This window comes from Zeus faber (assembly GCF_960531495.2).
Source record: "Zeus faber genome assembly, chromosome: 5".
NCBI lineage: Eukaryota > Metazoa > Chordata > Actinopteri > Zeiformes > Zeidae > Zeus > Zeus faber.
Window position 1 is genome coordinate 34,363,803 of NC_137192.1, and position 27,033 is coordinate 34,390,835.

General features: G+C 50.4%; 6 protein-coding genes across 6 annotated transcripts in view; 3 read left to right on the forward strand and 3 right to left on the reverse strand.

Annotated features, from left to right (window-relative positions):
- Positions 1 to 1,640: 1,640 nt before the first annotated feature.
- Positions 1,641 to 6,469, reverse strand: usp49 (ubiquitin specific peptidase 49). The gene is made up of 7 exons (XM_080000189.1): positions 6,367 to 6,469; positions 4,936 to 5,050; positions 3,216 to 4,701; positions 2,765 to 2,972; positions 2,322 to 2,430; positions 1,962 to 2,167; positions 1,641 to 1,815 (listed from the first exon to the last, which is right to left on the reverse strand). The coding sequence occupies exons 3-7, from the start codon at positions 4,635 to 4,637 to the stop codon at positions 1,712 to 1,714; spliced, it is 2,049 nt and encodes a 682-aa protein (XP_079856315.1). The 5' UTR covers positions 4,638 to 4,701; positions 4,936 to 5,050; positions 6,367 to 6,469; the 3' UTR covers positions 1,641 to 1,711.
- A 302-nt stretch (positions 6,470 to 6,771) lies between these two features.
- On the reverse strand, positions 6,772 to 9,029 carry med20 (mediator complex subunit 20). The gene is made up of 4 exons (XM_080001339.1): positions 8,981 to 9,029; positions 8,637 to 8,782; positions 8,141 to 8,394; positions 6,772 to 7,362 (listed from the first exon to the last, which is right to left on the reverse strand). Exons 1-4 carry the CDS (start codon positions 8,992 to 8,994, stop codon positions 7,141 to 7,143), a joined length of 636 nt encoding a protein of 211 aa, XP_079857465.1. The 5' UTR covers positions 8,995 to 9,029; the 3' UTR covers positions 6,772 to 7,140.
- A 244-nt stretch (positions 9,030 to 9,273) lies between these two features.
- Positions 9,274 to 13,527, forward strand: bysl (bystin-like). Its single transcript, XM_080000221.1, has 7 exons — positions 9,274 to 9,624; positions 10,326 to 10,467; positions 10,615 to 10,753; positions 10,947 to 11,080; positions 11,245 to 11,405; positions 12,474 to 12,576; positions 12,810 to 13,527. Exons 1-7 carry the CDS (start codon positions 9,357 to 9,359, stop codon positions 13,165 to 13,167), a joined length of 1,305 nt encoding a protein of 434 aa, XP_079856347.1. The 5' UTR covers positions 9,274 to 9,356; the 3' UTR covers positions 13,168 to 13,527.
- A 268-nt stretch (positions 13,528 to 13,795) lies between these two features.
- On the forward strand, positions 13,796 to 17,050 carry ccnd3 (cyclin D3; the record flags this gene model as incomplete). The annotated part of the gene is made up of 4 exons (XM_080001174.1): positions 13,796 to 14,338; positions 14,872 to 15,034; positions 16,455 to 16,597; positions 16,922 to 17,050. 4 exons carry the CDS (start codon positions 13,796 to 13,798, stop codon positions 17,048 to 17,050), a joined length of 978 nt encoding a protein of 325 aa, XP_079857300.1.
- Positions 17,051 to 19,691: 2,641 nt separating this feature from the next.
- Positions 19,692 to 26,856, reverse strand: nuak2 (NUAK family, SNF1-like kinase, 2; the record flags this gene model as incomplete). Its single annotated transcript, XM_080001175.1, has 6 exons — positions 19,692 to 20,749; positions 20,897 to 21,149; positions 21,447 to 21,512; positions 22,354 to 22,505; positions 22,828 to 22,948; positions 26,680 to 26,856. 6 exons carry the CDS (start codon positions 26,854 to 26,856, stop codon positions 19,692 to 19,694), a joined length of 1,827 nt encoding a protein of 608 aa, XP_079857301.1.
- Positions 21,517 to 27,033, forward strand: part of dstyk (dual serine/threonine and tyrosine protein kinase) — a 34,115-nt gene continuing 28,598 nt past the window's right edge. Inside the window, exon 1 of the mRNA XM_080001592.1 lies at positions 21,517 to 21,526. The gene's annotated coding sequence lies outside the window, so the exon portion shown is untranslated. The remainder of the gene's footprint in view (positions 21,527 to 27,033) is intronic.

Here is a 27,033-nt window from a genome sequence, read left to right on the forward strand (position 1 = left end):
TCCAGCTGAGCGAGGGCCCACATCCCGACACACACACACACACACATTCACATCACAATTTGGTTTTTTTTTTTTTTAATAATTATCTTCAGGCAAAACCCTATGACCAATACATTTATGACAGATATTCTTACAGTACAAGACGAAACTCAAGGAGAATCGGGAGCCTCTGGAAAAGGCCAAACCCGGCGACTAAAAAGTAAGACATTCATCGTCATTAGATTGTTTCAACTTGTATATGCAATTCACAAAGGAATTTTGTATTTGACTCGTCTCAAACACAGTAACAGTTTTTCTTGATTACCTCGCAAATTCTAGAGAACTTGATAGAAACAGCAGAGTAGAAAAAAATCATGTATAATAAGCCAAAGGATTCCTGATTTTTTATCTTAATCTCCTGTCAGGATGTAAGATGTACAATATATTGCTTTCAGGTGCCCAACTTGGAAAAAATGGATACCCATAGTCTCCCCCCAAAAAAAGACCCCCCACATTCTTCCCTACACCAGTCTCCCCTTAAACTTAGTTTTGACTCCCTGCATTTTGGACAGAGACGCAGCCTCCAGACGGACGGGCTTCAATCCGCCGGGAGGAAAGAGCTGCCATGGAGGTGGATTGGGAGCTAGAAAACAAACAATCAGACGGGCGGGGCCGGCCGCCGGGACCACCCTCTCAGAGCGCAGCCCGCCCGGAAAAAAAAAAACCTTTGTTTTTAATGGGTGGGAAACATTTATAGAATGTTTACAAGAATCTATTTCATCTCGTGGTGGTAGCCCAGGTGAAGGCCTAGAGCCTAAGACACAGTATTCAGTCACAGCAGTATAATTGAGGAAAGCACAGGATGCAACACAAACGACACACAGGGTTAGTAGTAAAATTGACTTTTCGCGATGGAAATCCAACGGGAGGCAACGCTGTCCCTGAATAGCGCGAGCGGGGCTGTAGTATTACCATCCCACACTGGATCTGGATCTCCGCCCGGCGACGCCAGTGACTCACACAGAATAGGGAAGCGGCCCACGCGGAGGCTGCCCTTCATATTCTGCCCATTCGTTCTGGGTGTTTCCGCAGTCATTTTGGAGGGTGACCTTTCCAAAAAAAATAATTCAAGAATCAATCAATTGCCTCCCAATGTAAAAGCTTCTCTCACTCCCTCCTCTGTGTGTGGGGTTGATTTCAGACTCGGCAGATATGAACCTGATTTGCTAAAAAATAAAATAATAATAATAAAAAAGATAAAAACAGTCGGGTGTTGGACCTGCTCCCGTCGTGCTCAAACCTTGCATCGTTACGTACGTTTCCTGCGGGCGCTGTTTGACAAACATGGGGCCTCATTCATCACGCGTTCCAGTATGCAAATGTTGTGCTTACAATCAAATCCAATACGAGAAATCATAAAAAATTCGGAAAATTATTTCAGTGACATGAAGGGCAAAAACAACTTGAACCAAAAATGAGAACGCTATGATTTTCGCCACTTCCCTTTATCTGGATTCTCCCGTTTTGTTTTTTTTGGTTTGCATCGTGAAAGACCACCAAGGACATCTTTTCGGCTCTCGTCAGATTTCTTTGAACGTCGTTTGGAAAAAAAAAAAAAAAAAAAAAAAAAAAACACAACTCGATGAGATGCAGGATTAAAAAAAAGAAGCCTTTGAAAATGTGGCCCTGGGTTACGGTGTTGATGCAGCGGGGGACATGGCAGAGGATGGGCCTAGGCAGACCTCTGGGTGTAAAAGAGGATATAGGCCTGAGTGCCGCACACCTCCTCCACGCTGCAGACATTCATCTCAGAGTCATTACAGTGAACCCAGAAACCTGAGGACGCAGGAAATAAAGGGTTAGGACGCCGGCTGGGGCCAAACAACAACAACAACAACAACAACTTTCAAGTCGGTGCAGGCGGCCGCATGCTGATGTCAAAGGCCTGGGGTTTCATTTTGGATTTTATATTTCCCTCTCACCTCCTTCCGTGTTATAGCAGTATGCCGTGTAGTGCCCTGAGCCAAAGCCTTTACCGTGGTGCATAACTACAGCGGACAGGTCGTACGTGTAGACGCCTCTCTGAGAGGAGTGACCTGAGCCGGGGCAGCAGTAAGGTTTGATGTTCAAAACTTGGTCAAAGGCCACATGGACGCCGATCTTCTCCCGATGGTTCCGTCCCGACCATCTGCCAAAAACACAACCAGCCAGTTAGACCGGTGGATTCCGGCCGGCGCCCGGATACAAAGCAATACGCGGCCACGCGCGCGGCGTTTCTTAAACGCCCCCGTTGGGTCTTTGGGCGACGGTAGTGCCTGGGGGGGGGGGGGGGGGGGACTTGCCTGAAACGTTTGAGGTGCAGCCGTAGAACCTGAGGTAAACGGTAGATCAGAAGCTGCTTGCAGGCTTCCGACAGAACTAAGGGTTTGTGGGATGTTTTGCGTCTTCTCTCTGAGATGAAAAAAATAAAAAATCAATTTAAAAAAAAAGAGGAAAAAAGAAAAAAAAAAGGAAATAAACAAATGTTATTCTGTATTTCAGCTCAGAACAAACACAAACATGTTTGGGAACGGACGTCCGAAAAAAAACCCCGGCTGGGCTGCAGGGGGAGGCGGGAGGCAGGAAACACAGAGGCAGGGTCGAAAGCGGCGCTCTGAGGTCCGCCGAGCCCACCGCGCCGCGTTTCGGAAACGGCGACAATCGGCACGCTCCCCAAAACGGGCGCGGGGTCCCGATGTGCCCGCCCCCCCCCCCCCCCCGCCGGGGCGCTCTGCCCCGCTCTTACTGTTGCAGTGGTTGCAGGCGTAGATGTTCCCCTCCAGGGCCTCTGTCTCGGTGAACTTGGCCAGCATCTCGGTGAGCGTGCAGCTGCGCTGGTAGGCCGGAGCGCCGGAGCCCTTCTCCGCGCTGTGGTAGCGCTCGGGAAACTCCAAAGACAGGTCCCAGAAGGGCTCCACCGTGTTGGACTTGTGCTTACAGGACAAGCACGTCACCTGTCAGGTCGCACAAGGAGGGAGAGGGGAGCATTTAAGTCACCCGCATCCTTGAGAACACACAGAAAAACTTTTTTTTTTTTTTTTTTCGCCTCTCTTGTCGAGGCTTAACTCTACTCGGACGACCGTAACGAGCACGGCAAATAACGGAGATTTAACACAGCGAACAAAAACAGGAGCGAACCTCAGGGAACAATGCAAAGCATGTTTTCGGAAAATACATTCAGGCGTTCAAATTCCTACCTGGCTGAGTAGCTGCCCATGAAAGATGGTGTTGAGGACCTTGAGCACTTGCTTGGAGAGCTTCCTCTGCGTCATGGGGATGACGATCCTGCGCTTGGTGCCCTCCGACTCCAGCTCCTGCTGCACCTTGTCCAGCAGCTCACACAGGAACTCCTGGGCGTCCTGCTGGTCGTAGCCTCGGAAGGCCGGGATGAGGTTCCACACCGAGTGCAGCATGGCGAAGGGAGACACCAGGGACCACCTCCCCGACCACATGACCCTGAAGAGTGTGTGCAGCTCGTGGCAAAGGGACATTTGCTGCCTGGTGGACGACCGAGGCTCCTTGGGCTGCACCAGCTCCGCGGCGTTCAGCGAGGGGGGAGCGCTTTCTTTACCGCCAGCGGGGAAACTCACGGCGCCGACCTTCCCGATGCGTCCGAGGGGGCAGCCCGGCAGGGCCGCCGCGCTGCCCCCGCTGACTACGCCGCCCGCCACGCTCCTCACTCCCTGGGAGTGGTTGGTCTTGGCAAGGAGCCCCTCAGTCTCACACAAGTCCAAGGTGAGAAAGCACTCCCTGAATTTCTGCAGGTGGCTCAGCACCTGTAATATAGAGTTCATGTAGCACGTGTTCCCCAGGTTTCGCAGTCCAGTGACGCCCGGGGCCAGTCTCCTTCGAGAGGACGCATGACTGGAGCGGTACCTCCTAAATGTACCCGCTCTACCATTCTGAGGTGCCTTGCGGGACAGAGTTAGGAGAGGAGTCTTCTTGGGGGGAGGAGGAGGCGGTTCGGGCGGATCCCGAAATTTGCGAGGAATGAGCGTTATGGTGGAACGGGGCCCCTGAGTAAGAAGCCGAGCACTTTTCCTGGGAGGAACACTGCCGAGCTCTTCCAGCAGTCTCTTTTTCACCTCCTTTCTTTGTCGTCTCACCTCCTCCTTCGCTTCCTCCAGTTTTCGCTCTCGCTGATTCTGCAACTCCTGATGCTTGCCCATCCACCTGCAAAGCATCTTCCCGAGAAGGGTCTTCCTCCTGTGCCGCAGGGCCAGCTGCATGACCGGCTGTGGTCCACCTTCCCCAACCCGCGGGGGGCAGTCCCCTCCCGCGGAGGAGCGCAGCGAGCGCCTGCCGGGGCCGCGGACCGTGGAGAGCGCCCCCCTGAGGAGCTTGAGGTCTCCTTCAGCATTGTCATTGAGCACATAGTCCCCGCAGGCAAAGCAGAAGACGTCCAGCTCCCGCACCTCCATGGCCAGTGGGTGGCACGACTCCTGGAAGTGCTTGAGCGAGTGCTCCTCCATGAAGCGTCCGCAAGCCACGTGAGCGCACTTGAGGCAGGCCCACACCGAATCGGTGGTGCTGCAGTCCACACAGCACCATTTCTGTGGATTGAGGATGGAGTGGTCGTGGCCCAGACGGAGGCGCTCCACGTGCTTACAGCGATCCATCTCTCCACAAACACATCAGGCCTCAGTGGTCGGACTCAGGTCCTGAGCCAGGCAGCAACTCATTCTGAATTATGGTAAACAAAAAAATAAAAAAATCGGAATCTTCGTAAAGAAGGATCACTGGCTGGATCTGGAATAGAAGCATCTTCAATTTTGGGGGGAAATCTAGCCAACACTAAGAGCAGCATGTGCAGCTTATTATCTACAGTATGTTGCAGAACTACATCCCAGTGTTTCCCATTGAGGTGACTGACACAAATACGGCGTCGCGAGAACCGGACGGGAAGTTCATACTTACAGAATGTTTTGATCGGGCTTGGTACAACTGATCACCTCGTCCGCAATGGAGTTAAGGGCAGCATTCGGCTTAGTCATCCATGTCCACTTCCACCACAGACATGACCCAGAAAATCCTGGCAAATTTAGATGAGAGGACGTAAAAAAAGTGTTACTACGCCCCCCGGCCCCTGTTCAATTCGTACAGCCGTAGATTTATTCCTGAATTAATCTAGGATACCCGATCTATACAAATACATTGTAAGGCCTGTTTGTTTGTAATATTATATTTTTTAAGTTGACCGCCCCCTGAGTGATTCTCACTGGTTCTCCATCTTTTCCCTGCGAAGGTCCCTCAATTTGCCACGCATTAGGGACACGGAACCCATTTTGATTTGTGTCTGGGACCCAAATACGAGAGGAATTTTATCGTTAGATCCAATTTAGTCCAAAATGCTACAGCGGTCCATACTATATCCACAAAGATAACGGCTAAACGGTCAAAACGGACATTATGGTAGACTTGCCAACGCAAGTGTCTTGTAAATAAAACAAGTTGAGTTGAATAAAACAAACAGTTGAGTTAAACTATGAATCATTTACCCGGGGACCCCCTGGAACCTATCGAAGGGCCCCTGGGCGTTGAGAGCCACCGCCGACGAGGCGTAAATGACCATCGTCAGGGCCGGCGGGGCCACGTTTAACGCAGCAACGGCTACAGACGGACGGAGGGGGGGGGGGACTGGGCCCCCCGGAGCCTTTACATTTTTGGGCTGATGACTGCGTTCCAGTCGGTGGTGTTGGTGGGGAACGGACGGGGCCTCAGCGTCCTTCTGCTGGGGCTCGTGTCGTGACACCACTCACCCCCTTTGTACACGAGGCGTCCAAATATGTTGTTTACTCACAGGACAGCGTGGGTCCTGGGAGCCGAGCGCACACACACACACACACACACACACACGCACGCACGCACGCACACACACACACGCACACACGCCGTGGCGGTAATAGTCCCGTATATTTGCGTTCGCAGTCACTGTCGTCATCGTTTGGGTCCATGTCTCCCAGCACTTGGCGTGTGTCTCCGTTTGCCCGGTGGCCCGTGCTATGCTAAGCTACTCCGGCGGCAGCGGCTCAGTCAGAACAAAGAGCGGACACTCCGGGAGGACTCCGGCAACTTTGTTGGTCCGAGGCGCAGCCCGCTGGCGTCAAGTCAGCGGACGCCGCTAGCGGGACGCTGCTCCCGCGGCGGACGCGAGGCGCAGCGTCGTTTTACAGCGCGCCCGGCGGAAAACGTGGTCGTTAAAACGCAACTACCGCGCTAACGTCGGCGTAATTAGCACGGCGAGCGGCTAGCGGCTCGCCGAGGAACGACCGGGGCGGGAAGCGACGGTGAACAGCCGCCGCGGCGAAGTGGCGGAAAGCGGGCTAACGCCGAGGGAGCCTCACGTACCATCTCCACCATCGCTCGGCGCGGCGCACGGCAGCTGCTGCCGCTTGTTGTTGCGCCTCAGTCAGATTGTGGCTCAAACCCGAACTCTCCCTCTGACCCAGAACCTCATTGGACCGGGGCTGGGCGGGCCGCGCTCATTGGAGGAAACGGCGGAACAACAGGCCCGCGACGGCAGGACCCCACCGTCCGCTGCGGCCGCCCACCGTCGGCGACTGGACCCCTGCGCCCCGCGGCGGCGTCAATTCGACCGCGGCGTCGTTCTTCCAAAACTATTACTAAAAAAAAATATATATATATATATATATATAAAGCGAATCGTGTTTTTTCGGAGTCGATACTTTTTTTTTTTCCTTCTTTTTTTAAACGAGAAAAGTCCCCCTCCAAAGAAAAGAGCAAACAAGGATATAAAACGACAGAAGTAGAAATGATATTTAATCATACCTTGTAGGTGACTTTGTACAAGAGCCGTTTGTGTTCTCAGAGACCTCCCAGTTTGATTTATTTACAGGTCAGAAAATATAAACCCCAGGTACTCATTAATGAGGTGCTTTGTATTAAAAAAAATGAATGTTCTGTATTGTCACAGTCAACAGTTTCAAGCTCAGTATTTAAGCAGGCATGCTTTCCAAACTGGCAGGTAAACCACAACAATCCCTCTGCAGATATATAAACATATAAATGCTAAGCTGAAAAAACAAATGTCTGGAAACTCTGTTGACTCGCAGAACCACAACACAAACGATCAGCATGACTTTTCACTGTGCCACGGCTGCTTCAACGCACATTGCCTCCCGGGATCTGCAATTTCCTCAGTTTGTTGAACAACTCTAGGTACTGGGTCATGGTGTCAACACAGTCCGCTGGTGCGTAGAGCCCCTCCGGCTTGGTCGCAAACACAGACGGCAGCTCAGGGACATTAGAGCCGAGGAAGGATTGCATGAACTCCTTCATTAGATTCCAGCAGTCCCCTGGAACCACACAGGGACAATACTCAACCTGAGGGAAAAACAAAAATGTAGGAGTCTTAGAGTCTTGGTCCAGGATATGGTTTATGATGTATTTGTTGATTGATTGATGAGACAGTGAAAATTAATGAATGGCTCTTCAATGGGGGGGGGGGGGGGGCGCTAACCCCCCATGGGTTAGCCCCCCATTAAAGAGCCATGAGACCCTCAAGGAAGTAAACCTAGGAGGGATACAAAAGTTGCATAAAAGTGCAGATTATGTCAGTTATGTCACAAAAAAGACAGAGCAATGCAACATCCTTGTCTGCAACAACTCTCCAGTGGGCCAAACATTTCTTCCTTAAGGAGTTTTGTACTCTCCAGAGCAGTGCAAAATGTTTCGTTTTAGATATTGTAGGGGTGAACGTTCGCACAATTAAATACAACCTTGCCTGCATTATTTTGTACAGTTACCAAATATGTTGTCTTAAATCCAAAGGCCAGCAGCCCAATTTGTCCACTTTTGGCTTCCTACATTGGAAAGGAAAGCAAAAGAAGCATTTTTCTCTTTTGTAATTGGTCTGCTGCGACGTGTATGTGTGTGTAGTTTGTGGGGGTTGAAATGTGTGTGATTTGGCGGTAAATTCAGTAATTGTAAGCCTCCAATTAACTGAACTGAAGTTTACATTATTTTTTATTTGGGATTGAGTTAATTTAGCATTTGCTCCCCTAAGAGTCTCTGTATATACTGCACTGATTCACCTTTTGTTCTGTTTTATTGTTAAAAAAAAAAAAAGAAGAAAAAAAACTAAACCATGGCAACCACCAACCTCCACAGATATGCCTCTTGCGCTGGAGCTCATCGTTACCGTGCCGACTTTTATCAAGAAGTCGCAGTAGCGGTACCTGGAGCCCCGGCACTCCACCTTGTGCCCCTTGGCATTCTGGAAGTGGCTTTTTAGCTTCACCATGAGGACGTCAAAGTTCCCGTCGGCTGTGAGGCACGGCCCGCCCTCGAACAACGCCAGACAGCTCAGCGGAGTCTCAGAGTTGTGCATGACGTACAGAAGCTTGGACGGCTGGCCTGAAACGGAGAAGCAGGGAAGACGCTTGAGCTGTGTCGTGACACCGACAGAAGACCGGTGGATGATAAGTGTTATTTGTGTTATATGAATATACCGTGAATGTTATAGTTTATAATTTCACTGCACCATACTTGTGTGTTTGCATGTAATATGAGGGGGTGGGTTTTGTGCTGAGTGGGTTGCCTTTGAATAGTGAATCATGCCAATAGGCTCGATGAAACTGTGGACGATGGAGTACTACCGCTGACATTCCCCGTGGCGTGATACGTCTCGCAGTCCACGCAGAAGCTCCCCTGTTTGACGGCCCCCAGCTGCTCTAGCTTCTTGTGCAGCGTGTCCACCGTCTGCTGCACACTCTTCCCCTCCGCGACGGGAACCTGACACACACTGACGGCCACACACACCAACAAACCCCCCCATTAACCGGCACGGCGTGGGGCAACACGCGCGTTCCGCTTTGTTTAGCACAGAGACGTCTGGAGGGCTCCACGAAGCCTGAGACTTCTGGAATAGATGTTATTGTTAAATATATAACCCGGGTAACACGTGCAAACGTCGAATAACAGCCCCGGCGCGTCCACTCACCAGGTGACTCCCATTACTCAGCCGCGGCAGAGCTTTGTTTACGGTGAAGTGCTTCCGGTTGAGTACTTCCGGCTAACTTTTAACATAAACGCAAATAAAAATTGATGTCATTTCCTCTTAGTTTATCACGGACACACATTTATATCGCCAACAAAAACTGCCCGAAAATAAGATGACGTGCCGTGTTTTTATTTTCCACTATATTACGCGTTGCGGTCGACGCTGCGTCGCCGACGTAATCGACGTCACTTCCGTCGTAGCGAACGTCAGCACGTGTCTGGGCAACCATTACCCACCGCCGAGCGGTTACCGGGACCCGCGGCCGGACACGTGAAGCCCCTGAACCGCACCGCACCGACCGCACCGAGCCGCCGGGATGCCGAAGGTGAAGAGGTCGAAAGGCGGCGCGTTTGGCAAGAAGAAAGGAGGCATGGTGCCCCTGGCCGACCAGATCATGCAGGGGGACGCGGTCCGAGAGCCGGGCCGGGCGAAGGGCAGGGGCGAGCGGGGCGAGAACGAAGACGAGTACGTGGACGAGCGTCTGTCCCGGAGGATCCTGGAGCAGGCGCGGATCCAGCAGGAGGAGCTCCAGTCGGAATACGGACTGGCGCCCGAAGCCAAGAGAGCTCCCATCACGGTTCTGGGTAATTGCTGTGGCGGACGGAAATAAACACGTGGAGAAAACGCATATTATCAGGGTGTGGGTCTTGTGTCATGTGTTGCAAAAAAAATACTACTACTACTACTACTACTACTACTACTACTACTACTACTACTAATAATAATAATAATAATAATAATAATATTAAATAAGAACTAGAAAATGCTTGAGATGTTGAGTCATCTGATGCTTCCAGAGAACTTCAAATCTGATCCAAACAGAGTTTTGTGCGACCACACGTTGCAGCTCAGTGCCAGATCTGCAGCGTTGTCCTGCGGATACAGCGGCCGCTTCACACGAAGCTGCCCATTCAAACCTGGAACGCACTCCGATCCGAGCAGCGTAGCACCCTAACCCAGCCTCCGCTGCTCCACCTCACTGTGTGTTTACCTTCTGGGGTTTTTTTCCAGCCGAGGCTGGGTGTGTGTGGTAGTGGACCTGGGCCTGTGGTTGTTCAGGTCGTCTCAAAGCAACACGACGTCTGCCACGGTGGCCCGTGTGTTTTTAACGATTTTTTTATTTATTTTTTGGCCTTGCTCGCCCCGGTCACGTATTTCATTGACTCTAAGCTTGTGGTGCACTTTATTTTTGCAAAGATAATACAAACCCACTGATTGCTCTTCAGTGACACGGTTGAACATATGCTGTGCTGGTGCAGGCTGATACGCACTTTGTCTTTCTTAGGTTCCAGCAGTCAGGATGCTGATTCCGACGAAGAGTGGCCGGCGCTCGGGGAAGCCGGGGCCGACGACGAAACAGAAGTTACAGTCGACCCTGAAGATGAGAAAGCTATGGAGATGTTTATGAACAAGAACCCCCCGATGAGGTGAGGCGAAGATCAGCGCCGTCACACCTTCAATCCAGGGACGATTGAACGCTCATTACACAGAGTTCTCCCTGCTCAATATACTTACGAATTGAATACCTTCCGCTCTAACATGCTTATCTTATCGCCTTGTTTTATTTCTTGTAGGCGAACCTTAGCCGATATTATTATGGAGAAGATCACGGAAAAGCAGACTGAGGTGGGGACGGTGATGTCAGAGGTGTCAGGGCGGCCGATGCCCCAGCTCGACCCAAAGGTCATCGAGGTGTACAGAGGCGTCCACAAAGTAGGACTTCTGCTTTTTATTCTTCCTCACGTTTATTAAATACTTGTGTTCTTCACCTTTTTTCAATGACAAAATTATGCAACGGGCATCAACTCGGCAGGGAGACATTAGGGCAGGGCGGCAGATCGGAAGCTGGCTGCTGATGTAAAATCTCCTGTGAAGATGGTTATGTTGTCGTTTCGCTGGGCTTCAGGTTCTATCGAGGTACCGCAGTGGAAAGCTGCCAAAAGCTTTCAAAATTATCCCTGCACTGTCAAATTGGGAGCAGGTTCTATATTTGACTGAGCCTGAGACGTGGACTGCAGCTGCAATGTACCAGGCAACAAGGTTGGTGAGCAATTGGATGTCTGCTTTCACAGAGAACCTAAATGATTATAGTAGCGGTTGATCATTTCTACTCAGGAATGTTATTCATTATTTATGCAAGGTCTCATGCATTAAAGCGTTCCTCTCATGCCCATCTAATGTGTCTACTTGTTTTTTTTATTCAGAATATTTTCCTCCAATCTGAAGGAGAGAATGGCCCAGAGATTTTACAACTTGGTGCTGCTTCCCCGTATACGGGATGATATTGCGGAATACAAACGACTCAACTTTCACCTTTACAACGCCCTCAAGAAAGCCCTTTTCAAGCCAGGGGCTTGGTTTAAAGGTAAGACGGAAAATAAGAAAATAAAATGGAAGCAATTCGTCGGTTCTAGGAAGAGAGAAAACTGCTTGTTAGCTGGATGATGAAGTTTCCGTGTTACGCTTGAAGCCAGTTCTAAAATTGATGATTAACAAATGGAAAGATGGGACATGTTACCATGACCATTTATTTGTGCACGTGAATTGGAATTGTAATACTGTGGAAATCCATTAGTCTGATTTGTTTTGGCGTTTCAGTGTGTGCATTCCTTACTTGGTCCTTCTATACCAAGGGCCCTATTGGTATTTTACTTACACTTCAAACTGAGGCCCAGATTATCGTACATTTTGTGCAATTTGCTCTTGCAGTCTGTGTGAAAAACACGTGCTTTTTTAAGGGAGCAGATAATTACACAAACTACCAGTAGAACCATTTTTTTTTTACGCGTGAAGTACAGTGTTAAAGTAAACAACCCGCGGTTCTAGATGCTGAATGAGTCTAAAACAAAGCAAAATGCTTCGTGAATCTGACCTGGCTTGAGCTCACTCTAAAATGGTTTGTTCTGACATGCAGGTCTCACTCCACACCACTAGGGGGCAGTGTTTGCCTCCTTAGCGTATATTTATAACGGAGGACATTTCAGTGATTATGGGCTTGATGTAAAGTTTGGTTAAAGTTTACATTTTTATGATGTTATCATGTAATTATCTTTCAAATGCGTTCAAGGTACAACCTCCTGAGCGGCTTGATATGTTTTTTAAGGAAGATGATACAACAATCGGTGAGGGAAGAAGACAAAATTAAATACTAACGTTAAATTTCATAGCCTCCATTAATTATTTAATCATTACCCTGCAGTGCTGAAAGATCCTGAATAAGTTGTTGAAAAGTTTTCTCCCTTTTTTTTTATTTTTTTATTTTCTTGGACCCGAAAAATAATATTAAAAAAACAAAAACCTTTTAGAAGTCTTGGAGAACGTGTTGGACCGAACTAATGAAGCCCTGATCAGTTCCACGACACCCCCCCCCCCCGACACCCTTCACCTGTCCCCCGATGGGGGGGTCCCTCACTTCCGTTCGCATGTCTTTCAGGTATACTCATCCCGCTGTGTGAATCGGGGACGTGCACCCTGCGGGAGGCCGTCATTATCGGCAGCATTCTTACGAAATGCTCGATCCCCGTTCTCCACTCCAGGTATGAGATAATCACGCACCGCGGAACGTTTTGAATGACATTCAGTTTCTTAAAAATAAAACAAGGAAAAAGATTTGTGTGTTTGCTGCAGGCCCAAGACTGCACGGTAATAAACCGTATTACTTTGGGTATTGCACGTCTTAAAACAAATGCTCATCTTTTTATGTTTCGCAAGAATGTGTGCAAGCTTCAATCGTTCAAATATAGATATTTTTCCCCCGCGTGCGTCTCAGCGCCGCGATGCTCAAGTTGGCCGAGATGGAGTACAACGGCGCCAACAGCATCTTCCTGCGCCTCCTGCTGGACAAGAAGTACGCGCTGCCCTTCCGCGTGCTGGACGCCCTGGTGGCCCACTTCCTGGCCTTCCGCGGCGAGCGGCGCGCCCTGCCCGTGCTGTGGCACCAGAGCCTGCTGACCCTGGCCCAGCGCTACAAGGCCGACCTGGCGGCGGAGCAGAAGGCGGCGCTGCTGGAGCTGCTCCGCCTGCAGACGCACCCGCTCGTCTCCGCCGAGGTCCGCCGCGAGCTGCAGGGCTCCGAGTCGCGGGACGTGGAGGCGGCGGCGGCGCCCGTGGAGGCGGCGATGGACTGAGGGCGTGACCTTGACGCCGGGCGTGACCTTGAACTGACTTTGTTATGAGGATGCTTCCTGAGGAAACCATGTGGTTTATAAAGACTCATTATTATAATGATTATAATGACAGCATCAGTCAATCTCTGCATTTCCCCAAATGTTCATTAAAACATTATGAATATGTGTGTGTGTGTGTGTGTGTGTGTGTGTGTGTGTGTGTGTGTGTGTGTGTGTGTGTGTGTGTGTGTGTGTGTGTGTATTTTATTTTATTTTTTGGGGTGGGGGAATTACTTTTTACTGAATTAAACAATTATACATAATTTATGGTGAAATTTACACAACAACAGCTTCAAAATAAATCCAATAAAATCTCTCGAGGACTAGTTGTCGTGTAGAGTAGTTGTCGTCTCGTCACTTCCGACCCGGGACGGACGCTCCGCCGCGTTAGAACCTCCGTTAATATCTGGCGCAGTGGAAAAAGAAGGAAACGATGGAAGCGACGCTTCAACACTTTTTATAAACTTCTAGCGTCGAGGCGGTGAGCTGCACGGGGGCTGCACGGGGCTCGCTCGCTAGCTCACGTCGGTGTAACGTCGACGGTGCGCGAACGCTCCGTTCGCACCGGCGCACGGCTCCGCTCCGCCCGATGGATTTGGTTTGTCACGAAGATGACGAACCGGCCGGAGACGCCTCCGGCGGCAGCGCCCCGGGCGCCGGGCCGCCGCAGGGGCCGGTCCGCCGGGCGGCCTCTGACCCCGCGGTGGCCTCTGACCGCCGCACCCTACACAACCTGGTGTCCCTGGAGCAGAGCTGCCGGCCCCGGCCCTACTTCGGCACCGTCCAGAAGAGCATCCAGCCCCACATGAGGCGGACGTTGGCGGTGTGGATGCTGCAGGTGAGTGCTCACATCCCAGCGCTCGCACCCTCCGGGGCCGGGGCCCCCGCCGACACTAACCCGCGGCTTCGCGAGCAGGTGTGCGAGGACCAGCGCTGCGAGCACGACGTGTTCCCGCTCGCGGTCCGCTGCCTGGACTGCTACCTGTCCCGCGTCCCCGCCCAGAGGTCCCGGCTGCAGCCCCTGGGGGCGGCGTGCCTGCTCCTGGCCTCCAAGCTGCGGGAGACCGCGCCGCTCAGCCCCGTCAAGCTGTGCGTCTACACGGACAACTCCGTCCCGGCGGCGGACATCACGGTACTGGGTGTCTGCGCCCCCCCCCCCCCCCCCCCCAAAAAAAAGCCCCGACATTTCCTCAGCTCGGTCCCGCAGATGTTAAATCAGCTCCGTCCTGCAGATGTTAAATGTCCTCTCATTTCAATTGGTGAGGTGTTCGTTCCAGCGTCGCGTTCGTCCTATTTTACTGATCCAGGCGCTGTTTGTCAGAGGCAGCTTGTGGCCCCAGCTCACTTCATACCCACACACCCAGAGAGAAATCCCCCAAAAGGAGGTTCTGCTTCCCATTCGTTACGGTGCACAACCACTGATCCTGACGCCTGAATCGAACTGTTACAGGGAAGGTTCACAGATTAATTGGTTTCTAACCAACGCTGACCTTTGACCTTTGCCTGCTTACCTGTAATAGTTTGTTAAATAACAGAGACGATGCGTCTCGTAACCGCAGCGCCCGTAGACCCCTCCTGTTTTCCCACCAACACAGTAATAATAATAATAATAACACAACGACTCGTACAATCCAAGCACTCAGGGGTGTGTTGGTCGTGCTCCAGCAGTGGGAGGTGGCCGTGGCCTCGGCGCTGGGATGGTCCCTGGCTCGGGTGTTGCCCTCTGATTTCCTGGAGCCCATTCTTCAAGCCATCGCCCCCTGGGTTCCCCGGCAGCCTCCGCTCATACGCCGGCACCTCCACTCCTACATCGCCCTGGCGGCCGTCGGTACGTCACGCGCCCTGAACACCAGATTTTTTATTCATTTTTTGACGAATACCTCAGTATTGGTAATTTGGCGACGTTTTGGAGATTATCATCGGCGATGGTAAAAAAAATGATAATAATCGTTAGTAATGTGGTAATGAGTAATCGTTAGTAACCTCGAGGCATCGATCAGAACGTCTGGAACAGTCGACAACGTTGGGGGAATAGCGTCACTCTACCGTGCCGCAGCCTTCAACACCAGCAAGAGAAAACATCTGATGATGTCATCATGATGTGGTACGATCACCAAAATCACAAATGACATCTAGTCTCATATCACAGTCTCAGTGTTAGAGCCTGGCTGGGCTGTCAATGGGGGCGGAGGGATCGTTTTTCCATGTATTCAATATTGGGGAAAGTGCATAATAATTATGCCCCATCCCACCGAGAAAAACCCCAAAAGATAGCACCACGCTGTGTTTTATTTTACTTTTTTACTTTAATACTGATTTTATTGATCAGATGTTTATCTACAGCTCCATCGCAGTGACAAAGGCCACTTTTTACTGACTTATAATTAAGTGACTCAGTGGCGTGCACAATGGGCACAAAGCAGCCGTGGGTTGGGTAGTGATGCGTCAGCGCTGCGTTCAGGAGGCGGCAGCTGAGTGAGTGTAATCCTGCATTGTGCGCCGTGAAAGCCCCGTGTCTATTCAGCTGGCTCACTTCCCACGGAAACCCCATCTGCGGCGCCTGGGGCAACACGGCACGCCGATAGGGGCAGTTTGGGCTTTTTTAATTTTTTTTAAGACTTTTAGACGCACAGCGGGGTGTTTTTCGCACTGAAATCTTGCAAGATATTGTGCGGCTCCCGACTTTGTTTCCTATGCCATAAAGTGTCCGGGGCGGGGCGGGGGGGTTGGTTGAGGCCTGTTGTTTTTTTTCCAGTTTGAAGCCATTAGGCTGGTGTAGGATTACCAGATTCGAGGATATGCCTGTTTTTTCAAGTACTGGCCTTTGTTTGTCAGGGTGTGTCAATACTGGCAACATTCCTCTCATTCTGCCGCATCTCTCTCCAAGGACTCCAGGAAGCCGCCCGCTGTTTCACCGGGGGGTTGGGCCATATCCACAGAAGCAAATCTCATATTTGTGTTTGGACGAATATCTCGATGTAGACCATTTGACAACATTTTGGAGATGACCATTGGTGCTTTCTTAAGATATTTACACACAGGAGGCAATCCCATTAGTGATGTGGATATAATGACCAAGCAGGTAGAGGTGTTTATTCGCACAGCGAGGACAGAAAGCTGCATTAAGACAGACGCCTGAAAGACGTTTCATTTCATCACGATATGAGGAAAACCAAATTCAATGATGAAATCTCGTCTCATATCACAATATCTATATTGATCGAATATTTCGCTCCTCCCCCCCTCAGAGAGCAGGTTTTTGTTTTTCCTGCCCTCCACTATTGCGTGTGCCTGCGTGGGGGTCGCCGTGCAAAGACTCAAAGTCCTGGACGACACTTTCTCCACTGACTCACTCCTGCAGCATTTGGCCAAACTTCTGGTCATTGATCTGGTGAGGGTCAATATTTAACTCTCACGTTGTTCCCTCTTTTTTTGTCAGATGTGATTCAACCTGCATATGGGCGTACACATATTTTATAGGTTGGCCTGTCTGGGAATAAATGTTATTTTTGAGAACGTTGTGAGAGCTTTAGCAGTAATTCACACCAAACAAACAGGAATACAGCTTTTAAGTGTCCTGCAGGTGGTGATCTGAGATGCACACTTCAGCCCATAATGCCCTGGAATGGAAAGCCCTTGGAGCCCAACGTTGCTGTACTTAAACAGACTAACGACATCAACAAAATATTTTATTATTTTTTCTTTGCGAGCACAGGACTCCATCCACCTCTGCTCTCGGCATTTGAGGAGTGTCGTGGAGCTCAGCCTGCCCTCGTGCTCCCAGGCTCCAGGTGCTTACAGATTGGGAACGCCCGGCCCAGAGGTCAGCTGCAACCCCGGCTGACGTCCAGGACGTTGTCATGACGCTGGGTGCGCAGACGTGTCCTCGGGGCACGTCGCATCTCAAGCTATTTTCTCTGCGTTTAAAATGAAGGGGAAAAACATGCTACTTGGAAAAGTGTAGCTTTCTATTCGAAGGTTCAACATGAAGATTAGCTTTTATACTCAGTGTTTCTCCCTGTATGTTGGCGAGGCTGATGTCCGACCGTCTCAATGATTGGTCGTCTGGTCATTTCGAGTGTTCTTCGATGTAGTAAAAAAATAAAATCTAATTTGAAATGCATTCTGAGAAATGGTCCCTGCACCTGATCCAGCGTGAAGATGTTTAGGGCACCTAGTTGAATTTTGTTGTGTTATTACCAGATGTACTGCTATCAATTGTAATTTTAATGCTGAACATTATAGAAATGAGGGCACGTCTCAATAAAATGTATAACAATTGTTTATTTCTCCTCAGATTGAATAAAGGGTAGAGACATGCACCATCTCCTGATATATGTCAAATAAGTCTCATTGTCTGCGTATTGATATTAAATACAGGTTACTGCCTGGTTCAAAGAGTCTAAAGCTAATACATACACAGGATGACACACAAATTATATATTTCTCATTTAATTTCCACAGCAGATCAATGGGACAGAGCATCGTTTGACACACGCCAGTAACTTCGGGGGGGAAAAAAAAAAAAAAAAAAAAGTTCCTGATCCTCAGGTTCAAATAGAAAGGTATGCACGATTGCTGATTTGGGGCAAGTTTCACTTCAATTATATTGTTCTGGACTGAAGATGTACAGTAAGCCATTTAACAAGCACTAATTACCTCGATGACCACATACTGTCTGTTTCATTGGATATTATTTAAAAAAAAAAAAATCTTAATATTTTGTTGACACCAAACAACTATGAATGAGACTGCATCAGCGTGAGATCGAAAACAAATAGAAAATAGAACCCTCAGTATGTTCCCCGGAGAAAAACAACCCCCAATCGAGAAGGACACGTCCTCATATTCAATGCCAACATAAATATTATTAATGGAGCAGTTAACAAAGAAAATGGATCCATTAAGCAAACACAACAACAGTTCCCTCAGTCCCAACAGCTGGACAGCAACATGATTTCTCATCTCGCGGGCATCAACTTGTGCAATAAAGGCCGATACATCCATTACAGTGTTTATCCAATTTTTGATGATCTAATAAAGTGCTTTCATTGCTACAGGCTCATTTTTATTGGCAAGGCACAAAAGGCAGTCAATTTACACCACGACAGAAAAGCATGATTCATATACGTACACACTTCAAAACCTTTTCCAATGAGAATGGCCACCTTTTATCACGTGGGAAAACAGAAAGTGAAACACGGCGTTAAATCTGCCCTCATAAGAGATTACGTCATGGATTACTGAGTATCGAGTTCCAGTTTTGTTGGAGAGCTGCATATTTGCAAGGCTATAGAATTGGAAAGGCTGGTTGAAGCGTTCACTTTGCAACAACTTTATATTGCTACCGAAGCTCTGCCTTGATGTAAGACAACCCTGTGAAAAGCCCCCCCCGTGTGACTAGCCTGGTCATCTGTGCACTCACGTCACCACCACCGTCACCGTCACCACCACCACCACCACCACCGTCGTCGTCGTTTGGAGGCAAACACGGGTTCTACGGGTTTCACTTGTCATGAGACGGTGCATAATTATTATCATTCAAGTCATTACATTGTGTTATAATTGAAAGTAAGCAAGAGGTAGGTAAAAAAAAAAATAAAAAAAATCCTTGACAAACAAGTTCCCTGTTACACACACACACACACACACACACACACACACACACACACACACACACACACACACACACACACACACACACACACACACACACACACACACACACACACACACACACACACACACCTTGGCACTGCTTGTTTAAATAATAATAATATCTAGTTTTCAATTGTACTCTTTGGTATAAAGTTCTTTCTGTGATCTACAATATAATCCAGGGGAGAGCCCACCTTTAAACTGAATTCAAGTTTCGCTCCTACAATATTTGGAAATAGAAACAGGGTTATGCAAGCGCTTGACTCTGGGCCAAGAATGATGAGTTATCAGCAATAAACACCTTCTCACGCTCCACATTTTACAACTGAGCGACGGGTCACTGGTACGGAGGCACCGCTGCAGTTTCTACATCTTAATTGGGGCATCATAGTGCTATCAGCTGTAAACCATATATCAAGCGTGCCACCATTTGTCGGCCACTGGTCTGTCACATCGTCCACAACCTCACCGTAGACACTAGGAAGTTGTGGTCTTCATCAGAAATGAATCCTCTGAATGGTGTGTTTGAAACGATTTCTTTTTTCTCCCAAAGCCAATGTACCTGATTATCCTTAGCCCATAATAATCAAATTGTAAACTTAGAACTACTTTACGAACCTCACAATTAAGTGTGAAGGACTCCATCCATCCAATCTAGAAATTTGATAGGAACCAAATTAAGAGCGGGGCCCCTTTTTTTGGCGCTGTAACAGTAAACACCTCATACGCTGAGCTGCATGTTCCGCCTGCCGCACCTTGACTGTGAGCGCCACAAGTGTGAAATTCAGAGAGTTTCAGGGCGGGGGACCGTTACCACCGGCACGTGTTCAGCTGGCGGCGGCACCTCTGACCCCCACGGCCTGCTTGTAAGCCTCCGTCACGTTCTCACAGTCCGTGATGGAGAAGGCACTGTCCGCCACACCCGACTGGTAGCACTTCCACGGGCGCAGGAGGCCTTCGCCAAGAGCCCTGTCCTCCTGGATGTCGAGGAGGTTGTCAGCAGACACGCAGCCCCTCATGCTGCCTTTGGGCGGCTGCTCCAGTCGCGCCGGTGGCTCCCCGCGGTCAGGTAGGTCCAGCTGCTCGAAGGACTCCGAGGAGAGGATGCTGTCCTCGCTGGCGGCCCCGCTCGGCCTCGCCCTGGGGCCCCGGCGCGGCAACGAGACGGCCAGCTGATCCAGAGAGCCGAAGGCCTGCAGTCCGTCCGACGAGAACTTTCCGTTGCGCTTAAGGATGCCCTTCCTGCTGATGGGCGCTGAGGGACACTCGAAGGCTTGCGGTGCCTTGTGCGGGGTACCGCTCTCCGGGGAGGATGAGTAGTAGCCCGACTCCTGCTCCGTCGTCTTCTTTAGGATACCTTTGCGGGGCTGCAATGCAGGCGAAGGGACGTCGGCGGGCGGAGGCAAAGCGAAGCCGCCTTGTGGCTTCACCGCCTCCACAGCCGGGGCTTCTCCCATCAATTTCTGTTTCAGACTACTGCGCCTCTTCAGAATCCCCTTGGAGGGTTTCACATCGGCCGCCGCCTCGTGCGCGGTCTGGGAAATGTTGTTTTCCTTCCGTGACCTACGCAGAGAGCGCTGTCGCGCGACATCGCCGCCGCCGTCGCCCCCGCCCGGCGGCCGCAGCAGGCAGCGCATCTTGGAGCCGTTCTCCAGTAAAGGCCTCGACGTTCGACGCAGCCATCCCGCAATTCCGGAGAGCCCGTGAGGCTGCTGAGCGGAGGGAGAGCCCGGCGAGGCGGCCCGCTCGGCCGGTGTGCTCCTGCACTCGGCCAGTAATGGCTGCTGGTAACCCCAGTTGAGCCACCAGTGGCCCGCGATCTCCTCCACCGTCGCTCTGCGCTCGGGATTCACCATTAGCATCCAGCGAATGAGCCCGCAAGCGTCTGATGGACACAGGAAAACACTTTCATTCGTCGTGCCGGTACGCTATCGTAGGGTTTCAATGCACGTCGAAAAACCGGGCGGTCTGACAGAGAGACGTCGGCCGAGGGACAACGAGGCCCGTACAGCGATAAAGTTTCCACACTCACCAGAGGGGTTGGTGGGTTTGCGGTAGTTTCCCGTGCTGATCTGCTGGACCAGGGTTTTATGATTGTTTCCGTCAAACGGCATCGCACCGTGAACCAAGGTGTAGAGCAGCACACCCAGGGACCAGGTGTCCACCTCGGGCCCCCTGTAGGGACGCCCGTTAACGATCTCGGGGGAAGCGTAGAGGGGGCTGCCGCAGAAGGTCTGGAGATACTCGTCTCCGTGGTAAAGACTGGACAGGCCAAAATCTGCAATCTACGAAGAACGGTTTCAGGTTAGCCGAGGCTTCCTCGCCCCCCCCCCCCCCCCCCCCCCATCGCCGTCGGATGAGCTCCGTCAACAGCCGCACATTCTAATTCCTCCGGTTTTGCGTTCCGGCCACGGGGTTTGGCATTGCAACCTCACGCTTACACAGGTCTTATGTAACAGGCCATTTATTGTGTCACATGCTACGAATGTTTTTACACATTTGCATTGTCATAGAATCATGTCAGTGAAACAATGTCGATTGTTTTTTTTTTAAACACGGACACGCGTGGCGTGTGGACGTACCTTAATATTGCCATTGCCATCCAGTAAAATATTCTCCAGTTTCAGGTCCCTGTGTACAATCCCGTTCTGAGAGAAAAAGAGTTATGAGTTATTATCTTCATACATTTTTGTACAGATTTGACACCGATATATACTGATCAGAATCAGCCGAACTGGAAGGTGCATGCACCGGATTAAAAGCCCTTTATGTGCAAGGGCAAATATTGTGGGCATGTTTTTGATCATTACACAGTCTTATCCCAAATGCTTTCCACACAGGCGGCTTATATAAACAACACCGTCAATCAAACACCTTTGCCCCCAATGAAAAGAGAACAGCCACGACAGACTGTCCACGGAATTCTTGCCGTGCAAATATCATTGTTCCTCTATGGGCGCGCAATCACCCCGCACGGCCACGGCGTGTACCCTGGGCTTGTATTTTAACACGGTTTTGGGCCCTGCGGCACAACTGATTAGCATGTTGCCGTGCGTCTTTGTGCGCGATGCCTTCCTGTTAAACTGCGCCCTCATTAGAGTGTGAGGCCACGCATGTGTGTGTGTGTGTGTGTGTGCTGAGACCATTGGCCTTTAGCCCCAACGCACCCCATAGACCAACTGTTCATTCCACCCCGCATGGTTCTCACAGCCGCCCCATTCACAGTGACAGCCCGATGGTGAATAATGCCCGTTATGTAAGACCGGGGCTGCCTGTGCCCTGGGAAACGGGCCGGTGTGGTGGGTGAGATGTAACACAAAAGAAACCTTCTTCCCAGTGCGCCCCCCCCAAAAGGCGGAGACGTTTTTATGAGATCGAATAATTGCCGACGCGTGAGCAGAACACCCCCCTCCCCCACCCCCACCGCCACCACCCCATGAAACAGCTTTCAGTCCAGAGGCGCCGGGGGGGGGGGGGGGGCTGCCGTACCCGGTGGCAGTGGTGCAGCGCCGACACGATCTGCCGGAAGAAGTGCCTGGCGTCGCGCTCGGAGATCCTCTGCCGGTCACAGATGTAGTCGTACAGGTCCCCTCGGCTGGCGTACTCCATCACGATGACGATCTTGTCCTTGTTCTCAAACACTGTGGGATGGGGCGGGGGGGGGGGGGTGGTGGTCAAACACACGTGATGCTCAAATACGGAGCCATGCACAGAGAGACCACGGAGTGAAGGTAAAGCCCCCCCCCCCCCCCCCTGTTGTCTTGCAGCATTGGCGCCGTACAGTAGAGCCCCCCCCCCCCCGCTTACGTAACCCGTGACGCCGGACAAAGGCCTGCGTGACAACGCTGTGAAAACCTCTTTCGGGGACTCCCAGCGCAGAATTGAACTCGCTCGCGGTGAATGTTTATGCTTTTTCCTCTGATGGCAACAAAGTACACAAGTCCCAGGGCAGGAGTACTGTACCTTCATAAATAGTGATGATGTGCGGGTGGCTGAGCGAGGACATGATCTCAATTTCCCTCCGGATGTGAACCAGGTCTCGCTCATCTTTTATCTTTTCCTTCCTGATGGACTTTATGGCAACCTTGAGGGGGGGCAAATAGAAATGTTATTTAAAAACAGGGCCAACAGACAGGACAGGTTTCAAGGTTTCAAGGACTTTTCTACTGGGTGGGTTGTTCATGACGGACACTGGATTGAACTCGTTTGTTCAGAGTTTCATCGATTTGTTTAGATTCTAAATATTACATAAGAATGTATGAAAAAAAAGAAGAAGAAGCAGCTTCTATCGACCTGCTTATGTACTGAGGTTTCTGTTAAAACGTCTCAACTCTACTTTTAAATCAGCGGGTTCTTTTGGACGACGGGGAGGAAAGACGGAACTTGGAACATCACGTGTTCGGTGACACGGCGGGGGGGCGGCGGGCGGGGCTTGCTGGAAGGTATTTTATCGTCGGAAGCGACGAAAGCCGTTGTCGACCGATGTCACCGCGGCCCCTTTAGGTTCCAACCCACGTGTTGGGTCGCAGCCCTGCAGAGGTCAATACACCGAGGCTGTGCCCGTGAAAAGAAGGCGAAAGGCCCCCGATAAGAACGCCCCCCCCCCCCCCCGGTAAGAATGTTCCCCGCGCGACGCCGGATCAACCTACCGGGCCCGGTCGTGTTTGCCGTGGTGGAGCTCGAATGCCTGGGATTCCTCGCCCCCCCCCCGGGTGAGTCGGCGCCGGGCGGCGGATGGTGGATGTGCGATGTCCCGGGTCGTCCCGGGTCCCCCTCTAGTTCACGACCCCGCCCGGGAGCTTAGACGTGTAGAATGTGCAGCGTGTCGAGCTGTCACCGCGGATCAGCTCCGTCTCGCCCAGTGAGTCAGAGTCTGCCCCCCCCCCCCCCCGCGGCTCCTGGGAAAGCGCCGCTTCTCGTCTTTGTTTTCGTCGCCGTCAGACGAGCGTTAGTCACGCTCATGACTTGACACTGCAGCGGGGTTGTCTGGCTGCACAGCGGCCTCGGTAGCAGGGCCCCCGGGTCTGGATTCCATGTCACCCGGTATCAAAACACTCGGCGGCTTTACGGCAGACTCGGCCCGGCGTCTCCCGCTCGCTAAAGGGGATCGTTTGCCGCGACGGGAGAAAAACAGGCGCCGAAAAGTGATTTGGGAACCGGTTTCAAAGCGAAGGTGCTGGAATCTTAATTACTTTAACGACACCCGGCCCTTCACTCTACCCCACCCCGTCTCGGGCCGGGCCAGCGCGGCCTCAGCCTCTGGGAACCGTCCCCGGCTCCTGTCTCGGCAGAGAATCATTCCACGTCGTTTAAAGGTCTGGGAGCCCTGACGTGGGGAGGCGAGAACTTCCACTGACGTAGTAAAGCACACCGGGGGGGGGGGGCTGACGTGGATCGCTCCGTGTAGGCTCCGCCCAGCAGGTCGAGGGGACCGGCGGGTGGACGTTAGCAAACGAAGGCCCGTCAGCCCCGCGGGCCCCAGCGCGTCGACCCGCCGCGGGTGCGCGGCAGGCGGACGGGCCTGCGCGGTTACCGTCGCCGTGCTCTCAGCGGGGGAATTCCGAACGGTTACTTCCTTCATTTTTTTTAGACATGTTCGCCAAGTCCAAAGCGCCCGGAAAGCCCCGCAGCTCCATGGCCTCACAGCCGTGCGCCTCTGGTACATTCAAGAGGTTTATTCGTCACAGACATCGTCACTTTCATACATACTTTCATACATATACATACTTTCATACATATACACACTTTCATACATACTTTCATACATATACATACTTTCATACATATACATACTTTCATACATATACACACTTTCATACATACTTTCATACATATACATACTTTCATACATACTTCCATACATATACACACTTTCATACATATACACACTTTCATACATATACACACTTTCATACATACACATACTGTCATACATACTTTCAAACATACTTTCATACATATACATACTTTTACATTATTACATTACATTACATTACATTGATCAGACGCTTTTATCCAAAGCCACTTACAATTGTTCAAACACCGACGGACGCAGCCATCAGGAGCAATGAGGGGTTAAGTGTCTTGCTCAAGGACACTACAGCATGCTAGCAGGAGGAGCCTGGGATCCAACCAGCAACCTTTAGATGACTAGACAACCAGCTCTACCTCCTGAGCTACCATCCCCATACATACTTTCATATACATACTTTCATACATACACTGTACATACATGCAGTGAAATGTAATGCAATGCACCCGGTGATAAAACACAATATGTCCTAGGAAAATTTCTTTCTACTAGAGCAACTAACTGATTCCTAAAACGTCATACAGTGAGTCGAATACTTATAGAATAATATATATAATAATATAAAATAAAAAGATATAGAATAAAATAAAATATAATGGAATAGATAAAGGGAATAGGCTTGTGTATATGGGACAGGCGGTACATTTGTGACACAGGCTCTCACAGGGTTTTTTTGTGGAGAGTCACGTTTTATTTTCCTTGGTGTGAAACGCATCCACCGACAAGCTGCTGGAGCCCGCTTGACTTTGTTGCCATTGTTGTCGTTTCTACATATTCCGGTGAGTCCATAACACCAGGAACGGCCACGGAATTGAAAAATACTTCATTTTCGAGCATTCGCGCTCTAACGTCCCGGTTTTGAAGCGCGACACAAAACGTTTTCGCGTCAAGGACTTGCGTTGCAAACGTAGGCAAAAAGGATTCCGCCCATTTCTCTGACCTTCACCGGTGTCGAACCACACGTTCCTCTTACTTACCTGCATGACTTCGATCTGACTTTTTGTTATTGTTATTATTTATGAGCACTGCACTTCTTTGCATGACAAACAACGGGATTCAACCTCCGGCAAAGAGGACCTGCGTGTGACTCCTGCGTTGCCGGCTGCTTTCACGCGGCGTTTCCATTAACGTCGTTCTTCCCTCCTCTCGGTGTAAATACGGAAAGTTTCACCGAACACAACCATGACAACACTGAGCTGGAAACGCTCCGCGATCAGAGTCCAAAGGAGCCGTAACGTCTCCGGTAAACTAGGAGACGGCCTCTTGAGCACTTTCACTAACTTTTACAGGTCTTAACTGTGGATTTGTGGAATCAACAAATTAACTTTGTCCGACCTCCTCAAGGATCTACAATGTGCAGTCCGTAAAATTCCTGGTAAATTATTTATCATTGCCTCCTGTTTAACCAAAAGAGAAGATTTCACATTGACACCGAATGGATTTGCAACTCGCAAGTGGACGACACCACCCGCTTCGTCATTTTAACAAAACCAAGCTTATTTGGCTGATTGTTATTTAGTTTATTATTTTAACAAATTCTGTCTTATTTGGTTAAACCAAGAGGTCAAAAAGCACTTCTTGTCCACACATAAAATGCTTAGTCGAAGGCCTCAATTTTTACATCAATTCTCCTCTGTTACTCCACCTTTACTCTAACATTCATTTGGAAATGAGTGAACAAAATATGTTTCCATGCTGAATTATATTTTTTCGTATGTAAAGTATATAAAGTATACCTCAGGTGTAGTTATCCTAGCTCTTATTTACTTTACGTATTTTTTTTTAAGTATAAGTACATAGGGTGTGGTGAAAGTCAACTTACAAAGGCTTTACTGAAACATCAACCTAACTTTAAGCAGTACTTTAGCACACGTGTTTCCAAAAAAAAACAAGTAAAAATTAAAAGTATTTCAACATATTTAAAGCAAGTCGGGTCATGATTTGGGAAACCGCAGGCAAGCCTGGGAACACCCGAGGAAACATGAGCGGCGGAGCTCCCTCACCGTTCGACCGGACCTCTCCTTGGCCTTCTTCACCTTCCCGTAGGTCCCCTTCCCCAGGGTCTGCAGGAACTCGTACCTGTGCTTCAGGTTGTGCTTGTGGTGGTGCCTCTTCACGGCCTGCTTCTTCGCGGCGGCGGCGGCCGGGGACTCGGCCCCGACGCCGTCACAGTGTTCCATGTTTGCGCTTTTCTGGCTGACTCGACACCGCCGGCGCGGAGCCCAACCCCCGCTGCGGGCTCACTCCGTTCACCCCTGGCTTTCCGCCTTCCGCCTGCGGAAGCCTCGACGCTCCGCCTCGGCGTCGGTGCGTCGGTTGGACGGGCCGCTTCTCTCGGCTTTGTGTTGACTTGATTC

Bases quoted from the DNA above. Each gene is read 5' to 3' on its own strand.
- bysl (XM_080000221.1), top strand. From the start codon at position 9,357: ATGCCGAAGGTGAAGAGGTCGAAAGGCGGCGCGTTTGGCAAGAAGAAA. The intron at 9,625-10,325 runs GTAATTGCTGTG...TGTCTTTCTTAG, and splicing joins AGCTCCCATCACGGTTCTGG to GTTCCAGCAGTCAGGATGCT. The intron at 12,577-12,809 runs GTATGAGATAAT...CGTGCGTCTCAG, and splicing joins ATCCCCGTTCTCCACTCCAG to CGCCGCGATGCTCAAGTTGG.
- med20 (XM_080001339.1), bottom strand. The intron at 8,395-8,636 runs GTAGTACTCCAT...TCTCCGTTTCAG, and splicing joins CGCCACGGGGAATGTCAGCG to GCCAGCCGTCCAAGCTTCTG. The intron at 7,363-8,140 runs GTTGGTGGTTGC...TTTTTCCCTCAG, and splicing joins CAAGAGGCATATCTGTGGAG to GTTGAGTATTGTCCCTGTGT.
- usp49 (XM_080000189.1), bottom strand. From the start codon at position 4,637: ATGGATCGCTGTAAGCACGTGGAGCGCCTCCGTCTGGGCCACGACCAC. The intron at 2,973-3,215 runs GTAGGAATTTGA...GCGACCTGACAG, and splicing joins ATGGGCAGCTACTCAGCCAG to GTGACGTGCTTGTCCTGTAA. The intron at 2,431-2,764 runs GTAAGAGCGGGG...TTTTCATCTCAG, and splicing joins CGCCTGCAACCACTGCAACA to AGAGAAGACGCAAAACATCC.